General features: G+C 43.1%; 1 protein-coding gene across 1 annotated transcript in view; it reads left to right on the forward strand.

The window, feature by feature from the left end:
* Nucleotides 1–267: 267 nt before the first annotated feature.
* The window catches only part of LOC115081608 (laminin subunit gamma-2-like), a gene marked incomplete at its 5' end in the record, with an annotated part of 31363 nt that continues 7576 nt past the window's right edge, over nt 268–24054 (forward strand). Inside the window, 11 exons of the mRNA XM_029586032.1 lie at nt 268–404; nt 1116–1272; nt 3030–3235; nt 5001–5080; nt 6059–6196; nt 8766–8910; nt 11951–12100; nt 12335–12449; nt 14834–15033; nt 18842–19000; nt 19137–19236. Of these exons, the coding sequence (XP_029441892.1) occupies nt 268–404; nt 1116–1272; nt 3030–3235; nt 5001–5080; nt 6059–6196; nt 8766–8910; nt 11951–12100; nt 12335–12449; nt 14834–15033; nt 18842–19000; nt 19137–19236 (1587 nt within the window). The remainder of the gene's footprint in view (nt 405–1115; nt 1273–3029; nt 3236–5000; nt 5081–6058; nt 6197–8765; nt 8911–11950; nt 12101–12334; nt 12450–14833; nt 15034–18841; nt 19001–19136; nt 19237–24054) is intronic.

The raw sequence follows: 24054 nt of genomic DNA on the forward strand, positions 1-24054 counted from the left end.
GATGGCCTTTGAATGAATTTCAGCTGTAAAACAGTTGCAGCCTTGCTCCTTCTATACCAGCGATGTTGGAATAAATTCCAGATGTCGTCATTATTTGGTTCTGCACCCCGCACTTTGGCCCGGGATAACACGGGGGACACAGTACTGAGCGAGAGGTGCCCTCAGCTGAGACCAGTCCTGGGGCTTTTGCAGCCTCAAACTGGTTCTGACCCTGATGCCAGCACCGTCCTGGGTTTCTTTTCTGATCGGTGTCTTCTCTTCCTGCAGCTTGCAGCTGTCACGCTGTGGGTGCCGAGTCCCAGGAGTGTGGGCTCGATGGGAGCTGCCGCTGTAAGCCAGGGTACGAGGGGCCCCGCTGTGAGCATCCGCCTTGCCCCGCCTGTTACGGTGACGTGAGGAATCGGGTAAGTGCAGCGATCCCACAGAACGAGTCCCCAAGGCATTCACTCTCCTATGGTCACAGAGGCCGTAGAAAAGAGAGTCAGAGTTAGGCTTAAGCTCCCGTCTCCTGGTTAGTGGTCTTTGCTGTAATTAATTTCATGTCAGAGTCATTCTGTGTGGAATTATTGTTTTTGGCAATTAATTTCCTGCAAGATTCAGTGATCTTTTTTGGGTAAGACCCATCTAAATCAGCCATATCTGGGCCAAGTGGGTGTGGAGCTGCCTGAAAGTTTGTGCTTTTGGCCATGTAGAGAAGAGACATTGCATGGGGGGGGGGGGGGGGGGGCGGGGGCTGCCGCTGGCTTTTAGAGCCATGCTTGGAAACTAGACATGGCCATTTAAATGTAAAGAATGTATGTGTGTGGCAGGTGCGCTGCTGCTGCACTGCATGTATGTACTCCATGCCTTTGTTTAATGCCATGCCAGGTGAGTACTTGTAGCTTCACAACAAGCCGATCTGCAGACACATAACAGGCAAGGGTCTGTGCATGTACATTGCCGCCCCCCTCCCAGCGCCTACTGAAAGCGCATCCCTGGATTCCCCCCCGGCAGAGGCGACAGGTTTTCTGGAAGATAGAACCCAGCAAGAATCTGGAGTGCTGGCCACAGTTAGCCTTGGTTTTTGATTCATCCGGTCACCCCCTTTGCTGACATAGTCACATCTGTGGTTCCAGGTGGATCAGCACCAGCGGCAGCTCCGAGATTTGGAAGCTGTAGTTTCTCAGATCCAGGTTGGTGGCGTCCCAGTGACTAGTGAGGAACTGGAAGGGAAGATGGTGCAGGCTGAGAAGACTGTTCAGGACATGCTGAGGGAAGCTCAAACATCAGAAGGTAATGGAGCAAATCAGAGAGTGGCCCATTTCTCGTTGTGCATGTGTGCAGGATCCCTTTCAGTGTGTATGTGGCAGGTGGACTTGGTCAGCCCTTTTGGTCTATACCTGTATGTGTGCACTGGGGGGGCAGTCTCCTCACTGTGTGTGTGTGTGTGTGTGAGAGGGTGGAAGTGTATGCAAGGAAGGCTGCGAGATAGCCCTGTGCCTCTATGTGCTTGTTTGTGTGTGGGGATTCTGGGATAGCTTTTGTTCAGTGTGTTTGTATGGTTTGGAGGGGACGCTGAAACGCTGAGACTCTCTGTGGTTAATGTTTAATGTTTAATGTCATGTGAGAGTACTTGTAGCCGTACAACAAGCCGGTTAATGGGTACTCTGGGACTGCCCCCTCTCAGAGTGTGTGTGTGTGTGTGTGGGGGGGGGGGGGGGGGGAGGGAGAAGGGAAGAGAGTCTAGGACAGTCCTTTTGGTGTATGTAGGTGGGAAATCATGGACTCTGGGACAGTCTTGTGTGGGTGTGTGAGGCGAGGCTCTTGGACAACCTTCTCTTACTGTGTGTATCTGGAAGTGTGGGGAAGGCTCTGGAACAATCTTCTCTATGTTGGGGGGGGGGAAGGGGAGGATGACTCTGTGACAGCTCTCTGTGTGTGTCTGTCTGCTGGGAGGGGGAACTCTGGAACAGCCCTTTCTCAGTGAATGCGTGTGTGTGTGTGTGTGTGTGTGTGTTGGTGAGGGGGTCTCTGGGACGGCCCTTTCTCAGTGAGTGTGTGTGTGTGTGTGTGTGTGTTGGTGAGGGGGTCTCTGGGACGGCCCTTTCTCAGTGAGTGTGTGTGTGTGTGTGTTGGTGAGGGGGTCTCTGGGACGGCCCTTTCTCAGTGAGTGTGTGTGTGTGTGTGTGTTGGTGAGGGGGTCTCTGGGACGGCCCTTTCTCAGTGAGTGTGTGTGTGTGTGTGTTGGTGAGGGGGTCTCTGGGATGGCCCTTTCTCAGTGAGTGTGTGTGTTGGTGAGGGAGTCTCTGGGACAGCCCTTTCTCAGTGAGTGTGTGTGTGTTGGTGAGGGGGTCTCTGAGATAGCCCTGTGTATTTGTCTATTTCTAGCTGTCTGTTAAGTGGTGGGGCAAAGGAGAACTCTGGTATAGCCCTTTCTCAGGGCATGTATGAGGGGGTAGGGACTGAGAGCAGATCTGGGACAGCCCTCTCTGTGTATTTTGAGGCCAGGGGACTGGGACAGTCCTTTCTCCGTGGACAGTATATATGGGGAGACTCTTGGGCAACTCTTTCTCACTGCCTGAAATGAAGATCAGGCATAATCCACTCTGTGTGTGATGGGAGAACTCTAGAATAACATTCTCAACGTTCATTGTCTGGGAGACTGTGTCTGTTTGCAGATGATATAGAATTCGCAACAGAGTTTATATGGCATGAGTGGTAGAGATGATGAAAAATGAGGATCCCATTGTTGGGGGCAAGGTACTGCCTGTAGGGCAGGAGGAAAACCAGGAGGATTTTAATTTAAAAATTATAGCAGCTCTTAGGTTTTTTTCTCATGGACTTTCTGAAATAAAAGTCAACAACAAAGAAAATAGAATTTTATTCGTATTTTGTTTATTTTTCAAACAGAACAAAACATGAGTTTTTAAATTTTGTTTGTTTTACATTAAAAGCAAATGCACACCCCTACAAATCAATTCATCTGTATAACTGATTTACTGCCCTTTGTAGTCCATATTACCTAAGCAGTAAAATCTCTCTTCTGGCAGCCTCTGACAGGTCCCATCAGAATCGCCTGTCTAAACTAATCGGAGACCAGTCTAGTACCCAGAGCCGTCTGGAGCAAGTGAAGGTGACAGCAGACAGGATGCATTCTCTGGCAGACCAGTACCAGGGACAAATGCAGGAAACAAGGAGATTGATAGAAAAAGCACGCATGGAGTTGGAAGATACCAAAGCCACATTGAAAGATATGGTAAATATGATAACAAAAATGAATGTGCTCACACAGCGCTTTAGACCCTATAATTGGCACGAAATCTTCCTGCAAGTACAATTCCATGAATACTGTAACTTGGGTGAGCACTTAGTATTAATTTATTCATCCCACTAGGGCAAGGATCCCTTCACTGACATCAGACTGACCTCAGTCAGTGAAGGGATCAGTCATTGCCCAAGTGCAGTGAATAAATGAATACTAAGTGCCAGGACTGTCAGTACTATCAGCACTTAGAATTAAGTGGGAGGGGAGGATATAAGTCTCTATTCTTCCCATTCCACATTCTGGAGAATTTTAGGAATTCAGGAATAAGGGTGGAAGGTGGGCTTGGCCATAGCTACAGTTTTTTAAATATATTGTCGGAGGGAGAACCTGCTGGTCATTGATGCATTTTTTTGTATATTGAGGGGTGGAGAGATCGGAGTGCCATTGGCTCCTACTATGTGCCTCCTAATATTCAGTAAGCTGGTGAGTGACAAAATTACTCTGATTACTTTATCTGGGTAACTTTAACCGAGTATATACAGAGGCATGCTTAACCGGTTAAATGCCTCTGAATATCCTGGTTAATGTTCTTGCTCACCAGCCAGCTGAATATAGACCAGTGTGTTTAGCTCTTTTTGCAATTGGAATAGTTAGGAGATTGGAAGTATTTCAGCATGCAGACTTCTGACCCTCCTCTGCCTCTGATTTCAGGGAGCAGCAGGTTTGATTCCTTGGGTTATCCAGTATTGTTTGGCTAATTTATTTATTTATCTTATTTAAAAATATTTATATTCTGCCCTACTGTTAGGGGCTGTAAATAAACATTTAAAACCAGCAGCTAAAAAAGATATCTCAGGGGTGTACAATTACCAGTAAGGCAATACGGAACAGTCTCAGAGAACTTTACTGATACAATAGGTTAAATAGGTCATCACATCTAATTTACACACCAATGAGTTAATTTGTTTATTTGCATAACATTTCCTAATTGGTTGTCGTTATAATTTTATCTCATATATGCTAAAGAGATAGGATTCTTGTAAGTCATGTGATTTCTTCTAAATTGAGCCAGAAGGCAAAAAAACAAAACTCAGTGTTGACTCTTAACAATTTTTGCCTTTTAGCATACTTTTTAGAATGTTAACGTACATGTCTAGCATTTCAGCATCCTTGGATATTTTTTCCAAGCTGATCAGTGCAATTTCATAGTTCTGCAATGATTTTTATTTCTTCACTGTCATCAAACTAGTTTAGCTACATAAGAAAACCTTTTCAAAGCACCATTACACTACCAGGACAAATAGTTCAAGGCGGCTTACTCTTTTAACATAAAACAATTGTCTGACATATGGTATACCAACTACACATTCCTCTCTTCATTACTTGTCCTCATCATATTGACATATGTACATACAACTTGCTCCTTATGTTACCAATAATGGTATTACATTACCTATTTATTTAAAACATTTATTGATCACTTCCTGGATCATATCCGAATGCCTGAACATTGTACAAAATTCAACATATCGCCAAAATGATGTACAAAATTCAGTATAACAAAATATCCACCATAAAAACATAATCACAATAAGTACAAAACAATAATTCTATTGAATCACAAATACCAACTTATCATCCACAACAATAACAGACCAACAAAACAAAATAAACAAAAAAATTAACAAAAATATATCTGTTAAAGGGGTAAAGAGAATGAGTCAATCACTGACCCTCTCTCTCTCTCTGTCCTCAGCAAGTTCCTTCTTTAGATATCCCCAGCGGGCCCAACGCTTTCTTGCACATGGCCCAGGAGGCCTTGGGATTAGCAAATGGGTGAGTACATGATTTAATATACTTCCTTTCCATATCCTGAAGCAAGGACAGTTTTAAAAGAGAAAGAACCAAGATCTGTGGCTTAATGGCAGTACTACACACTGTTATGTGGAGAGACCTGAGTTCAATTCGCAGCTCAGGTGTTCTGCTCTGTGGCTCAGCCGGTGAGAGAGGACCAGACATGCTGCAGAAGGCAGTGTTCAGATCTCCTGGGGGAGGGAGTCCCAGTCATTGTGCACTCATGACATCCAATGGCCAGATTTAGGTCACATGACTGCAGGGTTCTGGAAAGGGCCCTGGTACATGGCTCCTGGCTATGGATTGCAATGCCCACACTTGGGAAGGATATAAAAGAAGGGAAAAATCCCTGGATAGTTGAGAATGAAGCTTATTTCATCAGAGAATTTACTCTGTTTAGTCACTTTCATTTCCTTCTAATTCAGGGGTGGCCAGCTCTCAAGAGCCCCAAACAGGCCTGGCTTTCAGGATATCCGCTATGAATATGCATGAGACAGATTTGCAGGCGCTCCATCCATTTTATGCAAATCTGTCTCATGCATATTCATTCTGGATATCCTAAAATCCTGGCCTGTTTGGGGCTCTCGAGGGCCGGAGTTGGTCACTTCTGTTCTAATTCTTCCTGTTTGTGCTTTGGATCTTCTTCTCATGTTCCCCCTTTTACCTGTTCTAACCCTTATTTGCCATTAACGTCCTTCCCTCTTTCTTAATCTTCTAGGGATCTCCATCTACCTTTCCTTTGCTTTTCTCACTGCTGTTCTGCCTCTTCTATCTGAGAGGTTTGAAATTGGACTCCATATTTTCCTCTCTTCTGCCTGATTCCTTGCACTTTTTTAGTAATTTCCATGCCTCATGCACCTTATTTCCATATCACTGAAGCAGGATGTGATAGTACAGGATCAAATGGCTCAAGTACCTTCCAGACCTGAACGTTTTGGGCTTTTTTTATTTCCCTTTTAGTCATACACAGGAAGCTGATGCGGCGGTTCAGATGGCCAAGAGCGCACAGGAGGACTCAGGCCAAGCCTTACAGCTGCTGCGCTCAGCCGTGACTGGAGAAGGTAGTCTGGGGACCTCTGTTGAGGAACTCCTGACAAAGTAAGTAACACTCAAGACCTTCCAGACTTTGAACTGTTAAGGTGTCAGGTCAGGACAGACAAAATGTTCTGACGTATGAGTGTCAACGCTCGTGTTCTTGTACAGGACACAAAACGGTCACCGCCGATGTTCTTGTACAGGGCTCAGGAGCATGAGCCTGTGTTCTTGTGCAAGACCAGGAGGGCCCTTGTTTGTGCGCTTGTACAGGGCTTTAGACAGCGCAGAACCAGTGTATTGCACTGGTTTTGATATTAAGTAAAGCAATCCCTTGTTATATGGAAATTCACTCAATGGAATTTTCCTATAAGAGAATCTCTGTATTGGGATCTGAATTCCAATATATGGGAGACTTCCTGCAACAGAATTTGTCCTAGCATGCTTGCTTTTCTTCAGAGCTTCTTGAGTTGCATGAGGATACAAAGCTCGCTGCAGTCCTTTTTACTGCATGAAATGCCTGAGAGCCACAACCTGCTACGGTTCAGGCTACAGATTTGCCTGTTACATTTCTTCACACTTTACCTTATCTTGTGGGACGCAAGCAAAGTAAAGCGGAAATGTCTGCAGAGGGTCCATTGTTTGGAGGTCAGTGAAGAGGCGCAAGAGAAAATTGAAATCAGAATTTATAAGCTGCTTTGAGACTGGTGAAAAACTGACCCAACCTGCACAGGAGGTACAATCCGTGAAAACTAAGACAAAAGCAAGTTCACAAGCAGCAATACCTTTAAGTGCTTCCAGGCTGGCTCATCATGGTAGGAGCTATGTCATCAAAAACATGGAAAGATTGCTGAACGTATGGATTGAAGAGCAGAACCAAGGTAATGTCCCCTGTGGTAATCCAAGAGAAAGCGCTTGCAGACCAGTGCATAAAGGTGTGTTTTACCCTCACTTGAATGCACATTTTGTACAGGTAGAGCTTACTGCCCATGCAGGAAGGAGTTTTACCTACACAAAATGTGCATTGAAACTGTGAGTAATGCTTAGCGCACTTGCATGCAAATCCCATGCAAATGAGGGCATTAAGCATTACCCCCTGATGCACAGCAGTGTGGTGGCCTAACCCAGCTTTTCTTAATGCTGGAAACTTAACTCCAGGTCGGCGATGGAGTTAAATTTCCAGCACTGATTAGAAGTGCAATAACATATCCACTGCTGATGTTTGCAAAGCCTGCGGCTTTTCTACATGACAGCTTGGTACACATAAAAAAAAAAACCCCCCAAAGCACCTGAAAACCCCCCAAAACTAGGCATTAAACAGATAAGCAGCAGGGCAAATGGGGAATAACTCATGCCAACAGAGCACAGCCCAGGTCCTGGGTCCCCCTCCTCAAGCCCAGATAGATGCAGCTCCAACCCCGACCCTGCAATCTCTCCTCCTCCTCTCCCAACCAGAACTGGTACCTTTGCAGAAGCTCCTCCCACCCCTCCCAAATTGCTCTTAAAGGCATGGGCACAGAAACAAAAAGGTAGAGGCCAACAGCAGGCTCACTTCTTAGCGACCCCCGACTGCCTCTTAGCGCTCCCATACCAAAATATGCGTTCAGCCTGTGCTGAATCCAGATGCATTTGCTTAGCATTAGCTTACTACATCAGGAGTTAAAAAAAAAAAATGTACCTGTGGGTGAAAACTCTGCATTGAAATCCAGCACACAGGATCTTAACACACAGATTATTGCATCAGCCTGAAAGTTTATATGAAGAGTTACAACGTGGGCAAGGAGAGAGCTCCAAAAAGGAAGCTAAAGGTGATCTGAGAACTGTAAGAGATGTCACAGCTTGCAGAACATTAAGTCCCAGTGCTGACATAGAGGCTGCGAGCAATTATCCTGAGCGGCTGCAGAAAATCATTGAAGAAGCGGGTAGACAGCAGAACCAGGTTTCAGTGTGGGTGAGACAGGTCTTTTCTGGAAGCGACTGCCTGGCAGAACCTTTATTTGCGAAGGAAGAAATGTCTGTGCCCAGGTTTCAAGCTGCCAGAGATTGCCTGGCGCTTCCCCAGGGAGGGAATGCTACAGGTGATTGTAGATGGAAGGGCCAAGCAGAAAATCCAAGGGCTATAAAGAATAGTGCAAAGCCAAATCTACAAGCGATTTGGAGATCAAACAAGAAATGATTTCCAGGAGTAGTTTACCACGTTTTCTTTTTTGTCTTGCGATTGAGTGTTCCAAAAAAAAAAAAGCTATCTCAGGATGTATTTTTAATAAAAGAAAAAAGAGCAAGCATATTCCTTCTCAGACATGAGAAGATCAACAGGATGAGGCAAAAGAAGGAGCCACTGGCTGAGCACTGATCCTTTATCTAAAAAAAAAGTTCTTGTTTTTTGGTGAATTTTTGTGACTATCTTTTTTTTTTGTACATAGGAAAGCATCCCCAGGTTTTTTTTTGTTTTTTTTTAATGAAAGTCAGAGGGAAAATAGGTTACTAGAGTTTGATAGATGATTTAAAAAAATAAAAATAAAAACAAATACGGAACTGTATGTCTTCCATCTATCAAGGGATTCCTGTATGTGGAGGTGTTTTCTGGTTTTTAGTAACAGCATCGTTTCCTAATACATATTCATTTTTGCTTTAGGTTCAATGAAGGAAAGTTGTCGGCCAGCGAGTTGGAGGCTGAGGCTCTGCGACTGGCGTCTGGCGCAGAAAGGGCTAATCAGGACAGCCTGCAGATGTTCCGCTCTGTGTCCCAGCTTCCATCTGTAAATGCCGGATCTTTCCAGGTAAGGCCCCTTTTGGGGCTGGTTTGATGTCCGCTGGGGGGGAGAATTAAGGGACTCCTGCGATATTTCAGTAAGTGTGAGAGGTAAATATCCCGGTGGCTGGAGGAGCCTGCCTTGGCAAGCTGAGTGATCTGAGACTAGATCAGGCAATGTGAAACGGGAACGATGGTGGATTGGCTTTTTTTGGTGCTTGGGTAGTTTATTTATGTAATATTCTTATTAACCGCTGCCTTGGTCTTCAATAAAATAACACCCAACAGGGTATACAAGATTATAGAGAAAATGCAATATATATTAAAAAAAAAACCCAAACAAACAAAAAGCATAGGAAACATAAATAATATGTAATTAAAATCAGACCAGGAAAGAAATGTATAACTAAGGAGGCATATAAATTATCAGGTGCCATAGGGTATCCCACCTCAAAATCACACATCATCATGTCTACTGTTCCTGGTCACCCCACTAGATCTCATCCCCCTCTATCTCAGTTATGTAGTATGGCTGTAATCCAATATGTGTTAATTGAGTTTAACCTTCCTTGAGTTATACATACTTGGGAAGTTATTGCCAACCAATGATCCTGCCTAAGGAAGTACCTGGATCAGCATCTGTCAGTTAAATTGCAGTAAAATCCAAAAACCTAGCAGCACCCTTATCATCTAGAAACGCATCCATTTAAACAATGCATACTTTGCTGACTGAGTTCTGGTTTGCATCAGAAACAAATGTATGCCAGAATTCAAATTATTAGTTGTTGTTATTTTCTTGAATAAAAAGTTTATATATAAAAAAAAATGCATACTAAAGTGAGTGAAAGCATTTCCATCATTTCCGTTCCCTTCTTTTGACTCTGCTTCCTGATCCTGGCAGATGTCTCCTCTTGATATGTGAAAATATCCATTGCCTGCTCCCTTTACTCTTTTTCTGACTCTCCTCTTCTCTCCCCTCCCCCCTCCCCATCAATTCCATTTCTCCCTCTTAATGTCTCTGCTTCCCCACATAGCATGGCCCCTGTAGCACAGGATCTCTTGCTGGAGTGGAAGTCTCCTGTGAGAATAATCCTCGGTGCTGCTCTTGTAGCAGGGTGGGTTTGTCACAGTGGAAGTGACTGCCTTCCCTCCACCCCCAGAGCTTAGGCTCCTCCCTCCCGTGGGGTACCCAGATCCCACCCCTGAGCCTTCTCAGACAGGAGCCTCCAAGCCAGCCTCACACTCTCACTTTATACGCCTGCTTCTCGTGGCTAACCTTTTTTGACAATTAGCCAAAAGGTGTGCATGCATCTTGCTGTGCCGTGGGCTACTGAAAATTTCCCTCACGCCGTTTGTGTATGACTATAAGGATTTAATAAAGTTTTTGAAAATAAAACTGAAACCTTGTTTGGTCAGGCAAAAGGTTTTGTGGGACAGCAGAAGGGTGAAAAGTGGAGTGTCTTCCACGACGGCATCTCCCTTCTGCTAATTTGGTTCCTTTAACTTTTTTTTTCCCAGTTTTTGTTATGCTTACCCTGTCTGTAGGGAGGGGCAGAGTCAGTCATGGTTTTCTGCATTGTATGCCCGCACTCCAAGTTTCCCTTTCTGAAGAAGCAAGAGCCACAGCTCCAGGCCATGTGATGGATGGAAAACCAGGGCCGGGTCAGCCTCTCTCTGCACAACTAAAGGTTAACCAATAATAAAAAATACATAAGGTAATACCTTTTTATTGGACTAACATAATACATTACTTGATAGTTTTTCAAGAACAAATACTCCTTTCCTTGGGTCAGAATAGAATGAGCAAAAGATGAATCATTAGAGGCATTCCGATGATAGGGGGAAGGAGGAAGGGGGCATTTGATGGGTGATCAGAAGGTGACAGACTCTGATAGTATAATTTCATGGCTCATACTGTAACAAGACACCCAGGTCTTGAGTCCTTTATTGTCAATTCCAAAGTGTCTGATCATTTTAAATTCAAAAGTCTTGTGTTCCTGGATTGTTTTAAATGTTCCTTGAATTATCCTGATGATAAGGTCACTGATGCAGTGGTCTGGTTCCAAAAAGTGCTCCCCCCATGGGGGTGTTCTCTGTGGTGTTTAATCTTGTGACTGTGCGATTTGATTCTTGGCTTGAACGTCTGGCCTGTCTCCCCAAGGTCACATTCTGCTCCACATTTTCATTAGAGGAGGAGCATGAGTGGGATCCCCCTTATGCTGAATATTTTTCCCATGTGGATGATTGCGAGGGGGGGGGGGTGTCCTGTGATAGGTGCTAGCATAGCTTGCATCACAGCAGGAATCAAACACCACAGGGAAGACCAAGGCAACTTTTGAAGTTAAAATGATCAGACACTTTGGAGCTGATAAGAAAGGACTCAACAAAGACCTGGGTTTCTTAAGTCCCAATGTGCCATAAAATTATACTGCCTGTCACCTTCTGATCACCCATCAAACCCCCCCTCCCCCACCCCCACCACTCTTTTCCCCATCCCCTTCACACTATCATTGGAATGCCTCCCATGTTTTCTGGTAAATGTCATCTTTTGCTCATTCTATTCTGACTTGAGGAAGGGAGCGTCAGCTCCTGAGAGCTGGTCAAGAAATGTATTGAGTTAGTCCAATAAAAAGGTATCACCTTATGTATTTTGCTTGTTTTTATTTGTTAACCTTTATTTCTATGCATTCAAGTGGACTAACACAACCGCCACACTACTTTCTCCTCTCTCTACAGACATGGCACAGTATAGGCGACCTAGAGCAAAGCTGGGCACTCTACCACACCTCCAAGTGCTACTTAACCAGGGCCTGAACATTGATAAAATAGTTTCCTTCTCCCACCTGAATACATGCTGGCGCATACCCAGCAACTTGCACACAGCAGCTTGGTGTTGAGATCTTATGAGTGCCTTCTTGTCTGCTCTCGTGGCCCTGGACCGCTCAAGCTCGTAGGACTGGAAAGGGGAGTTTGCTGTGGTGGTGTGGCAGTGGTTGGTGGCGTCTTGCCCTAAATGGTCAGTGGGTGTCATGCCGGGGTAATGCAGCTCTTCTGGGCTCCCATTTCAGGGCGATGCAGACCGCATCCAGCAGAAGGCAGACTCTCTGACTGCCCTGGTAGATGGACACATGACCGAATACAGGAACCTGCAGAAGAACTTGGGAAAGTGGGAAGAAGAAGTGAAAGATCTCTTCCAGAAAGGAGAGGGTGGGCGAGTGGTGAGTAACAGTTGTGCATTTCATCTCCTGTTCGGCAGCAAGTGCTCTGACAGGATTTGCTGCTGGAACAGCGGGAGTTTTACAGACGCAAGACATGCCCCTGGCTGCAATAGGTGACGATGTTCTGGTATTTTGTTATGAAACTGCATCTAGGTGGCTTCTGTAAGTTAGGACTAAAAGCCACGCAGCGAAGTTAATGAATTCCATGTCTGATTCTTCTCCCTGTTCTTACAGTTTGCAGATCAATTGCTGTCGCGGGCCAACCTTGCCAAGAGCCGAGCTCAGCAGGCTCTGAGTACTGGAAATGCCACTTTCTACGAAGTGGAAAACATCTTGAAGCATTTACGAGGTAAGTCACTTGGGCCAAAAAGAAGCAATTCGTTGAACCTTATTAAAAAGAGGGCCGGAATAATTGATCCAGTGGGGTTAAATGTCAGCAATTTCCAATTTACTCCAGTAACTTTCATCTACAGTGCCACAGCGTACACCCTCCCCCTTCTCTACAGCACTTATTCTGCTTTTTTCTTTCTCTTGTTTCTGCTATTTTATTCTTTTTTTCTCCTTGTTCTCTCTTTATTTATTTATTTACTTTTAAACATTTTTATTCTGTTTCTCTTGCTTTTTTTCTCTGCCTTTCTGCACTGGGCCCCTCACAACAATTGTTCTAGAAAGCAGAGAATTTACTCTCCCTGTTCACTTGGCCTTGGATTTCCCTCACACTGCTGCAAGGAAGCACTTCAGCATGAGGTTAAGTGGCTGCTTCCAAGAAGTCCTCTGGACATTACTGGACAAAGGTTTCTTCTAATGTCATTGAGGGAGAGAAGGCAACACACAGAAAGCCACGTACAGCATGCACATCTGAGATATGCTTGTGGCAAAAGGATTCTCTGTAAAAAGTCTAGATAGGGCCCAGCATTTCCCATTCTGACACTGCAAGGCACGGATGTGCACCTTTAGAGTTTCTCTGCAACGTGGATGTTGTAATCTATCGCTCACGAGCAGTTTTGTATAATATGATTGTACTCCACATTACTGGGCGTCACCTTCAGGGACTGCTGCGCACTGTCTAACTTGTTGCAGTGTCTGGAAAAATGCACAGATTCATGCTGCAGGGAGGATTCACTTACAGGGCCGAAAGGTTCACCAGGTCCACTCCAAAGATTGTGTTAAAAAAACAAAACACAAAGAAAAGATTACTGAAAAAAGTCAATAGTTCACCAGAGACCGACTTGAAATACAATCCAAAGAAATCAGATCCAAAAATGGAGTACAGTTTCATCCAGAATGTCAGCAAATCACATATGCAGACACAGGCCTTATGCTGCTTAAATTCAATTCCAAAGCAGGAAGATCCCGGGAAGTCCCATCAAGGCTTTTATCTCTTCAGCCCCACACAGGAAAGTCTGCAGAATTCCCTTGTTCCACTCTGTTACTCACACATGGCTGGCCAGCCCAGGCCAGACCCTCCCATTGCTTTTGGGTGGTAAGATCTTCAGTTGACCCTTGCCGCTTGCAGAAGAGAGCCCCTCTCTGCACAGAGGGTCTTTGAGGGAGAGGAAGGGACTGTAAAACTGAGCAGGAGATATGGTTGAGCAGACAGGATGGGCTGTATGGTCTTTATCTGCTGTCATGTTCAGTGTCTCTGTGTTTCCGTGGATCACACTTGAATCCCAAGACAGGATACAGCTCCTTGCTGCCTCCCTGGCCCCCAGCAAAAATATACACAAACCAAACTAGAACCCCTCTGGCTCCAGGCTAGGACTCCTCCCAGTACCTTATGGAAGCACCCTATATACCACCAGAATATCCATTCCCTTTGGGAAAAGAACTCTCCTAACATTCACACCAAAAGCCGGCACCCTCTGAACCTCCCATTGCTGGAAACTTCTGCATTTTACTAGATAGTATATTCTAGTGAACACTGACAGAGGTCACACAATAGTTTACAGCCTATTAAAAATAGGCTTTTTTTTTTTTTTTTTTAACTTACTTTGTCTCTGCTATTGCATGTTGTGTTTGTCCTACTGTCACTGCCCCAAGACAATCGATCTCTTGACTATTTTATCTACCTATCTATCTATTTATTTATTTATTTATGGTTGCTTTTGTACCACAATGTCATAAAATATCAAAGCAGTTTACAAGCTCAAAAAGAACATACATAAAAATTTAACATAAAAAAACAAGACATGTTTCTATGTTTTCTATGTTACAACATCTTGAGATACCCTGCTACACTTTTCTGCAAATTAAACACTGGAACTACTAGAGCTATTTTACAATCCTGCTAGGGTGTCGGTGATATTGTACTTCCAAAATGCCTATGGAACAGCCATGTTTTTAGAAGTTTCTTAACGTGGAAATGGTTGATTCATTTCTCAGCTTTTCTGGCATGTTGTTCCATAATATAGGCCCACCCATTGAGAGGGTACAATCTCTAAATGTGCCGCCTTAACTAATATTCTAGCTGCTCATTTTATGATGGTATTGAGCTTCTGAAGATGCCCGCCTAAGCAGAGTTCTTGTTTTCTTGTCTAATGACATCTTCGCAGAGCGCTGCTACTGAGGGTTGATCTGTGAACCAATGTAGGCCTGGGGCCTATCGGACCCTTACACATCCAACAGCACCCGTCCTTCCTCCTTTGCATGTGGCCCTTCTGTTTGCACCATAAGGTTCTCCCTCTTTCTCTCTCTTAATGAAGTTTGGCATTCACACACTGCTTTCTTTCACAGGGTTTAACGTGCAGGTGGATGACAGGAAAGCAGAGGCTGAAGACGCCATGCGCCGGTTACCCGAAATCAAGCGCAGGGTTGATGCTGCCACAGAAACAACCCTGTTAGCTGAAGGGGCCCTGGGCACTGCTGCTACAGATGTGCAAGAGGCTAACAGGATGGCAAACGAGGCTCAGGACATCAGCAGTGAAATTGGACTGGTGAGGACAGCAGGGAAGACCTTCCAGTGCAGCATGAGGAAAATATCTGGGGTAGAGAGAAGGGGAAGATGAGAGAATATGGAATTGTAGGTTTGATGAAAGACAGTGAACCAAGGCACTTTCTCAGTCAACATTACAGATGTTACAAATACTGTTGTGTCTCAAATACAGTGGTGAAGGTACGTTTACTCCGAACTCAAGAGTCACTATTGCTTGTGTTCACACTGGAAGGAGAGTGGACAATACATTTCACATTGATTTTTGAGAAACTAATCCTGCCCAGAGATATTTCACTCCTGCATTAGTTCCTTCAGGATTAAATTATGTGAATGGAAGTTTGGAGTCACCTCCATTATTAAGTGTGAATGCTACAGGAAGCTGATCCACATTTAATGCAGGAGTAGTCTCCCAGTGTGAACATAACAGGGAGTGAATTCAAATTAATCCAGAATTGATTAATCTGGAAACAGAAGTGTTTGGGTGTAAAAATAGTATTAATGGCTTGCTGCCTTTCTTCATAATCAAGCAAGCCTGGGCTTCTTCATCCTTTACATGACAGCACTGAATGTGGCGTCCCCACATTGCCTGGGTGAAAAAAAGACTTCACTGTGTATGAGTTCGTCTTTGACTTTTCCTATCGGAGTCTTCCATACGTGGGGAGACTGGTTCTGCCATGTATGGAAGACTTCCATTATAAAATAAAGAGGAATTCAGTGCTCATGTTCATCACAGCAGAATCAAGGCCTTTTGACTGCTGGGGAATCTGCCAGAATGAGCTAAAGCCTGAGTATCCATTTTGAGGGCCAGATTTAAGGCTTTTCACATACACCGGTCAAAATAATGCACAACTTTAAAGAGTACATTTGCAAAGACATGCCTTTTCCATGTATAAAACAAGGATTAACCCACCTGAATCAGCTCTACATGGCTAAGTAGAGGTTTAGTAGGGGTGTGCAACTTTTTAAAAAATGTTGTCTCGTTGTTGTTACCCACAATGATACATCTACCAAGGGGGCAGGAGCGATCCCCGGCCACTCCCGCTGCGCTGTTGCACTATTTAAAAATGGTGCTGGCTGAGCTGAGGTGCCATTTTGAAGTACTGGGACCTAGCATGGGTCTAGGATGGGCTGGGAATAAACCTGGGAGGTGGGGCTTTTTTTATAATCAGGAAGCGCACGCTACATAACAAAATGGTGGCTCTGGTGGGGACCCACAGTGAAATGAAACAAATTAAATCATGAACACAGTTTTGTTCATTCTTCTTTCATTTTGTTTCAAACAATATGTCTCTAATTCCTAATGGGCTGAACGCCTGCACATACGTTCCCAACACACACACTTCCAGTCACATAGGACAGAGGTGTATAAGAGGAGAGGGAGGAGGAGCACACACACATAGAGGTAAATGTAAAACGCTTTGATGGGCAGGATTGCCACCATCGTTTTAGGTTAGCATTAGTGTATGCATAGACTGTTAGCCACGTAACAGCATCTGAATATCAAAGCTAAACCATAGGTGCCCTATTGAAATGTTCCCCCTTGGAGCAGGGATTTATTGCTGTGTGAGACCTTGAAGCCTTGCGCTCAAAAATTTCTGCAGCTGCTTGATAATTGCAACCAGGGGTGGTAACCTTTAAAGCGGCGCTTGGGAGCTTATGTGGCTGTTTTACAACACACGCGTGTATATGCACGCATGTCATAACATAGCCTGCCTGCGTGTACATGTGCGCAGAATTTTAAATCCCACGTCTACCGTGTAAGTGGGGGCATTTTAAAAAGGATGCGTGCCAACACATTTGCCAGTCTTACCAGTTTGTTCCCAGTTCACCCAGTTAACAGATAGGTCCTCCAACCACCCTTGGTTTGATAGCCTGGGCTCCCTCCAGTTACCCCAGACTCTTTACACCCCTCAGATATGGCTCATTATTTTTTTTTTTTAAACGTACGCGGCAGGGGACCTCAGTGCCCGTCGGATCGCAGAAGTATTTACACGCGTATTTCTGGTGCAAGTATTGAAACACCCATGTACCACGCATGCCCCACAGACGACGCCCTGCCGCCTTTTGAATACTTTTGAGATGTGTGCGCTGCGGGAGATATGCGCATATCTAGGCAGCTTTTAAAATCCACTTGGCACGCATAAGCCCAGCATAGTTTTGCACATCCCCTAATTAATGTGCCCATCAGTCTTTTAAAATTCACCTTTTAATATTGAAGGAAAACGCTGCCAGTACTTTTGCAAGGCTGCAGAAATGCAGCCTTCCTGCAGGATTTTAAATGCATGTTATTTGATGCTCTTCGTTCTAGAACAAGGATGCATCTTGGTCACACTTCTATATGCAGATACTGTGATTTGTTTCATTTCTTTGGCACATGTAAAAAAAAAAATCTCAAAATGCCGTAATGTAATCGCTGGGAAAATAACTGTTTGGGGAACTAGATCAATTATTGGGAACTGCTGGGTACTTGTGACCTGGAATGGCCTCAGTTGGAGAACGGATGCTGGGCTCCATGGATTGTTCTCTGACCCAGTATGGTGCTTCATCTGTTCTTAAATCTGATACTAACATAGAAATATCTTTTTAGCTTGAAAACATTTTAATAAAATTAATAAAGGACACAATTTTTTTAATCAGAGGTATGAGGGTGCATATGTACAAATCCCTTGCTTTGCTTATGTACATAGCATAAAATAGAACAAAACAAAACAAAAAGTTCATCTCATTAGCATATTTGCATATGAAAAATTGCAGGGGACACCCTCTCTTATATTATCCATAATCCTTAAAATAATTCTGCATCAGAAAATTCCTTCCCTTATTCCCTTCCTAGAAATCAAAATGAACAAATAATAATAGAAAAATGTACAGCTCAGTTCAGTATTACAATTTCAAACCTGCAACCTTAAATTTCCCCACCTGGACTGTAAATGCACATAATAAAAAACACAAATGCTACTGCAAACAGCACTAGGAGATTCCTGTGAAATTTAAATCCAACCCCAAACCTCTGGATTCATCCTCTGATGGGCCTGTGAGATAATCATTTCATTTTCAGAGAAGGGCAACCAAAATGATAAAGGGGATGGAACAGCTCCCCCATAAGGAAAGGCTGAAGAGGTTAGGGCTGTTCAGCTTGGAGAAGAGACGGCTGAGGGGGGATATGATAGAGGTCTTTAAGATCATGAGAGGTCTTGAATGAGAAGATATGGAGCGGTTATTTACACTTTCAGATAATAGAAGTACTAGGGGGCACTCCATGAAGTTAGCTAGTAGCACATTTAAGATTAATTGGAGAAAATTCTTTTTCACTTAACGCACAATTAAGCTCTGGAATTTGTTGCCAGAGGATGTGGTTAGTGTAGTTAGTGTAGCTGTGTTCAAAAAGGTTTGGATAAGTTCTTGGAGAAGTCCATTAACTGCTATTAATCAAGTTGACTTAGGGAATGGCCTCTGCTATTACTATCATCAGTAGCATGGGATCTTCTTGCTGTTTGGGTAATTGCCAGGTTCTTGTGGCCTGGATTGGCCTCTGTTGGAAACAGGATGCTGGGCTTGATGGACCCTTGGTCTGACCCAGCATGGCAATTTCTTATGTTGCACAATCAAGAAAAAGCTTGCACTTACTGGAAATATAAGACTCATGTGACAGTGTGTATTTCAAGTACCGCTCCCTTCCCCAGAGTAGGCACATTCCCAAGGCCGCTGTGCATTTCCTGTTTCTTGGGAAGTTCCCCTTGGGCTGATTGATGTGACCTTTTTTGCAGAGCTGCTGGGTTTGATGATCTCTCGCTCTCCTTCTCCCGCAGGATATTGCGAGATTGAACTTGGACGTGAATGGCACAGCGGGCAGAGCGCTGACATTAGAGCATGCCATAGCCAACCTGCTGAAACAGGCAGGAGGCGTGGAGGGAGAGCTGGAAAGTAAATTGTTAGCGGCCAGTGGGGACGGCATGGCAGTGCAGATGGTAAGGAACAATTCCGCTTTATTTCTGTCCTAGAACTGAAGGGAACAACTACAGCTATGATTCCCCAGCTCATGCTCTAACTCTCCTGTTTTCTCTAATCTGAGTTTAAACCACATTGTTTCTTTCTTGCCTTCAGATCTTTCACGATGCTCAGAATGCCAATACCGGAGCCCGCAATGCCAAGACCGCAGTCCAGGAAACTCTGAGTGCCTTGGATAATGTCCTGAATTTAATGAGTATGTAAAACTGGAGGGGGATCTGACACGGGAGAAAAAAAGGTGTTTGGGTGGTGCTCGCGCTTTTAGTGAGCGTCTAGTTTCAGGCCCGTTCCCTCAGAAGACTGCAGAAGTGTCAGACCTCTATTTTCATGGGGATGAGGAAGCACCTCTTGTGAGGAAGAGGATGCTGGTTCCAAATGGAACTTTGTTTTAACCACCAACCCAAGGCACAAAGATTGTGGTGAGATAATGGATATAAAAGAAAGAAACAAGTCAAAGGCCTATTAAATTCATACACTTCTGACCTGGCAGAAAGAACTAGAAATACCATAATCCCTCAAATGTTTATCTTAAACTGCGGTCTGAAAGATGTGACATCCCATGGACTTCTCCCCAGCTGCTCGCCCCACGCAGAACTCAATAATGCGAGTCTGCTTCTCCTTTTATTAGTTAAAATCCAAAAGTATGTTTCTTCTATCTAATCAGCGTCTTTTTTTCGCGATTAAAATAATCGTGAGGGTGTTCTGCTGATGAGAAAGGGAGAAGGTGGGTGAGGTGAGCATGTGTGGCTAGGAAAGAGAAACCAGTAAGGCTGGTATAAAAAGAGAGGAAAGTTTTGAAAAGAATGACTTTAGTATCTTTTTAGTTACAGCTTGTGTTTAGCTTTTTGCTCATTTTCTTTCATGGTCTTGGATAAAAAAAATGTGAAGGTGCTGAGCCTTGGGGTCACCACACTATGGTAGCTAACATTTTTACTGGTCCAAACAGTAACATAATTTAATAAAAGCCTGGGAGAAGCAGAGAGGATCTTTAGAGGTGAAGAACTGAAGGGAAAGCCAGAGAGCATCTGGGGTGTATGGCATTGTAACAGGAAGTAAACTGGCTGGGCTTTATGGCCCTTATCTGCCATCATATTCTATGTTTCTCTCTTTCTAAATGTCTCAATTGCTACGACTTTCATGTCTTTGCCATTGCATTGCAGAGGGAAAGGAAAGGTACAAGCTTGCAAAAGTGGTCCGTTTTAATTTACAAAGTGAATTGAAAGAAATTCTTCAAACATAAGATTTTCCATACTGGGTCAGACCAAAGGTCCATCAAGCACAGTATCCTGTTTCCAACAGTGGCCAAGCCAGGTCACAAGCACCTGGCAGGATCCCAAGGGGTAGAGAGATTCCAAAATGCTTTTCCCAAGAATAAGCAGAGGATTTCTGCAACTCTCCCTTAATAATTGTTAATGGACTTATCCTCAAGGAACTTGTCCAAACCTTTTTTAAATGCAGCTATTCTAATAGCTTTCACCACATCCTCTGGCAACGAATTCCAGAGCTTAATTATGCATTGAGTCTTTGTACCTTTTGAAAGAGTAAGCAACTAATTAATGTTTACTCGTTCCATTCCACTCATCATTTTAAAGACGTCCATCATATCTGAAGATTCCTAACCTCTTTAGCCTTTCTTCATAGGGAAATTGTTCCATCCCCTTTATCTTCTTGGTCTTAAGAACATAAGAAATTGCCATAGTGGGTCAGACAAAAAGTCCATCAAGCCCAGCATCCTGTTTCCAACAGTGGCTAATCCAGGCTACAAGTACCTGGCAGGTATCCAAAAACTAAGTCTATCCCACGCTACTGATGATAGTAATAGCAGTGGCTATTTTCTAAGTCAGCTTGATTAATAGCTGGTAATGGCTTTCTCCTCCAAGAAATTATCCAAACCTTTTTTAAACCCAGCTACACTAACTGCACTAATCACATCCCCTGGCAACAAATTCAGAGTTTGTGCATTGAATGAAAAATAATTTTCTCTGATTAGTTTTAAATGTGCTCTTCTCTGTACCTTTTCTAATTCTGCTATATCTTTCTTGAGATGTGGTGACCAGAACTGCACACAATACTCAAGATGAGGTTGCACCATGGAACGATACAGAGGCATAATGATATTCTCTGTTTTATTCTCCATTCCTTTCCTAATAATCCCTAGTATTCTAGTTGCTTTCTTGTTTGCTCCAGAAGATTTCAATGTATTTTCAGTGATGACACCTAGATCCTTTTCCTGAGTGGTGACTCCTAATATAGAACCTTGCATTTTGTAGCTATAATTTGTGTTACTTTTCCCTAAGTGCGTCAATTTGCACTTGCCTACATTAAATTTCATTTGCCATTTGTATGCCCAGTTTTCCAGTTTTGCAATGTCCTCTTGCCATTTCTCACAATCCTTTTGTGATTTGTCAACTTTGAATAATTTTGTGTTGTCGGCAAATTTAATCACCTCACTTTATTGTTTCCATTTCTAGGTCATTTATAAATATATTAAAAAGCAGTGGTCCCTGAACAGATTCCTTGGGCACGCCACTATTCATTCACCTTTTTCCATTGGGAAAATTTACCATTTAGCCCTACTTTCTGGTTTCTATCTTTGAACCAGTTGGCGATTCATAATAGGGCGCTGCCACCTATCCCATGACTTTCTAATTTATTTTATTTATTTATTTATTTATCGAGTTTTATATACCGTAGTTCGGTTTTGCCATCACAACTGTTTACAAAGTTTCGATGATTAACAGAGTTTCCAAAAGGTACATATGGTTGCTAACATAAAGATATCAATTTATAAACTTAGTTTAGATGTTACTCTTTACACATTTCAGTTCATTGTTATAATATCATCTTGTGTTGAGTTCACTAGGTTTTTAGCATTGGAGTTCATCGAGTCATTGGTTGAGGTGAAATGCTTTGGTAAACATCCATATTTTTAGCTCTTTTTTAATTCCCTAAGAAGTCTCTCATGAGGGACTTTATCAAATGCTTTCTCGAAATCCAGATGCATTGTATCAACTGGCTCACCTTTATCCATGTTTGTTTATGCCCTCAAAAAATATAGCTAATTTGTGAGGCAAGACTTCCCTTGGCTAAATCCATGTTGGCTTTGTCCCATTAAACTATACTTATCTATATGTTCAGCAATTTTGTTCTTTAAGAAAGAACATAAGATATCTTTTATCATTTTGCCTGGCATAGATGTTAGACTCACTAGTCTGTAATTTCCTGGATCACCCCTTGATTCCGTTTTAAAAATTAGCATTACATTGGCAACCCTCCAGTCTTCAGGTACCATAGATGATGATATTGATAGTTTACAAATTTCTAATAGCAGGTCTGCAATTTTATTTCTCAGTTCTTTTAGCACTCAGAATGTATTCCATCTGACTCAGGTGATTTGTTACTCTTTAGTTTGTCAATTTGCCTTAGTACATCTTCCAAGTTCACTGAGATTTGTTTCAGTTCCTCTGAATCATCACCTTTGAATATCATTTCTGGCATGTGTGTATCTCTTACATCTTCCTCAGTGAATTCTGAAGTAAATAATTCATGTAGTCTCTTTGCTATGGCTTTGTCATTCCTAAGTGCTCCTTTTACCCCTTGATAATCTAATGGTCCAACTGACTCCCTCACAGGCTTTTTACCTCAAATGTACCTGAAAAAGTTTTTATTATGAGTTTTTGCTTCCATGGCAAGCTTCTTTTTAAATTCTGTCTTTGCCTTCCTTACCATTGCTTTGCATCTGACTTGTCAGTGCTTATGCTGTTTCCTGTTTTCTTCATTCAGATCCCTTTTCCATTTCTTGATAGATGTTTTTAAGGTATTAAAGCCTCTCTCACCTCACCTTTCAACCATGCTGGTAGTCATTTAGCCTTCTTTTCACCTTTTCTAATGTATGGAATACATCTGTTCTGGGCTTCCAAGATGGTATTTTTAAACAATATCTGTGCCTGAGCTAAATTCTTAACCTTTGCAGTTTCTCCTTTCAGTTTTTCCTAACCATTTTCCTCATTTTAGCAGAGTCACCTTTTTGAAAGTTAAATGCTGTCATAGTAGATTTCTTTTTTTGCACTCCCCCCCCCCCCCCCCCCAGTTATTAAGTCAAATTTGATAATGTTGTGATCACTTTTGTCAAGTGTCTCCAACACTGTTACCTTTTGCACCAAATCCTTTGCTCCACTAAGGACTAGGGCTAAAATAGTTTCCCCTCTTGTTGGTTCTTGTACCAGCTGCAATCATTTATTTCATCTAGGACCTTTACCTCTCTACAATGTCCTGATGTAACATTCACCCTGTCAATTCTGGGATAATTGAAATCACTATACAGAAACAGTTAATAGAAAACGTGCAACGAACCACACTTATCTCACAAAACACGTTGCAAACAAATTTGAAATTTCGTGTGCTTAAGAATTTATCTCACGATGTGGACCATCATACCACCCTTGGTTAGTTTAGGCAGTAAGCCCCACTTTCAACCATAACGGGTCATGTTTAATCATCGGTCCTGAATAGTCTTTAAATTTTCTTTCTTCTTTATTAAATTCACTTTTTTTATCGTTTTTTGTTCATTTATAGTAAAATATTTTTAACGGAGTAAAGAGCGGACTTGCCTTATTTGTGCGGAGCGCCTCCACGCTTCCAGGATAGTGCCTTCACTCACTTGTGCAGAGCGCCACCGCGCTTCTAAGACTTTATCTTCAATGCTGCCGTGCTTAGTGCTTAAAAGGCAACAAATTCCGATCGAGGGTGCTCGTATGACTTAGAGCTCCTATAGTCCGACGTACGTTTCGCAGTTGTGCTGCTTCAGGGACTCTGTCCTAATCGGAAGATTTAGGCTTAAGAAGAACACAAGGTTAGTTCCCGCCAAACTCTTTCAATATGTTAAATGCCTTCATATTTGCTTCCGTCTAAATTCATTATAATGCCTATAAAAAAATGACAATAGATATGAGGCCACTTATATTTTTAGCACTAATGTTTCTCAACATAGATTATGCACTCCCAAAAGGATTAT

This window comes from Rhinatrema bivittatum, unplaced genomic scaffold (genome assembly GCF_901001135.1).
Source record: "Rhinatrema bivittatum unplaced genomic scaffold, aRhiBiv1.1, whole genome shotgun sequence".
Lineage (NCBI taxonomy): Eukaryota > Metazoa > Chordata > Amphibia > Gymnophiona > Rhinatrematidae > Rhinatrema > Rhinatrema bivittatum.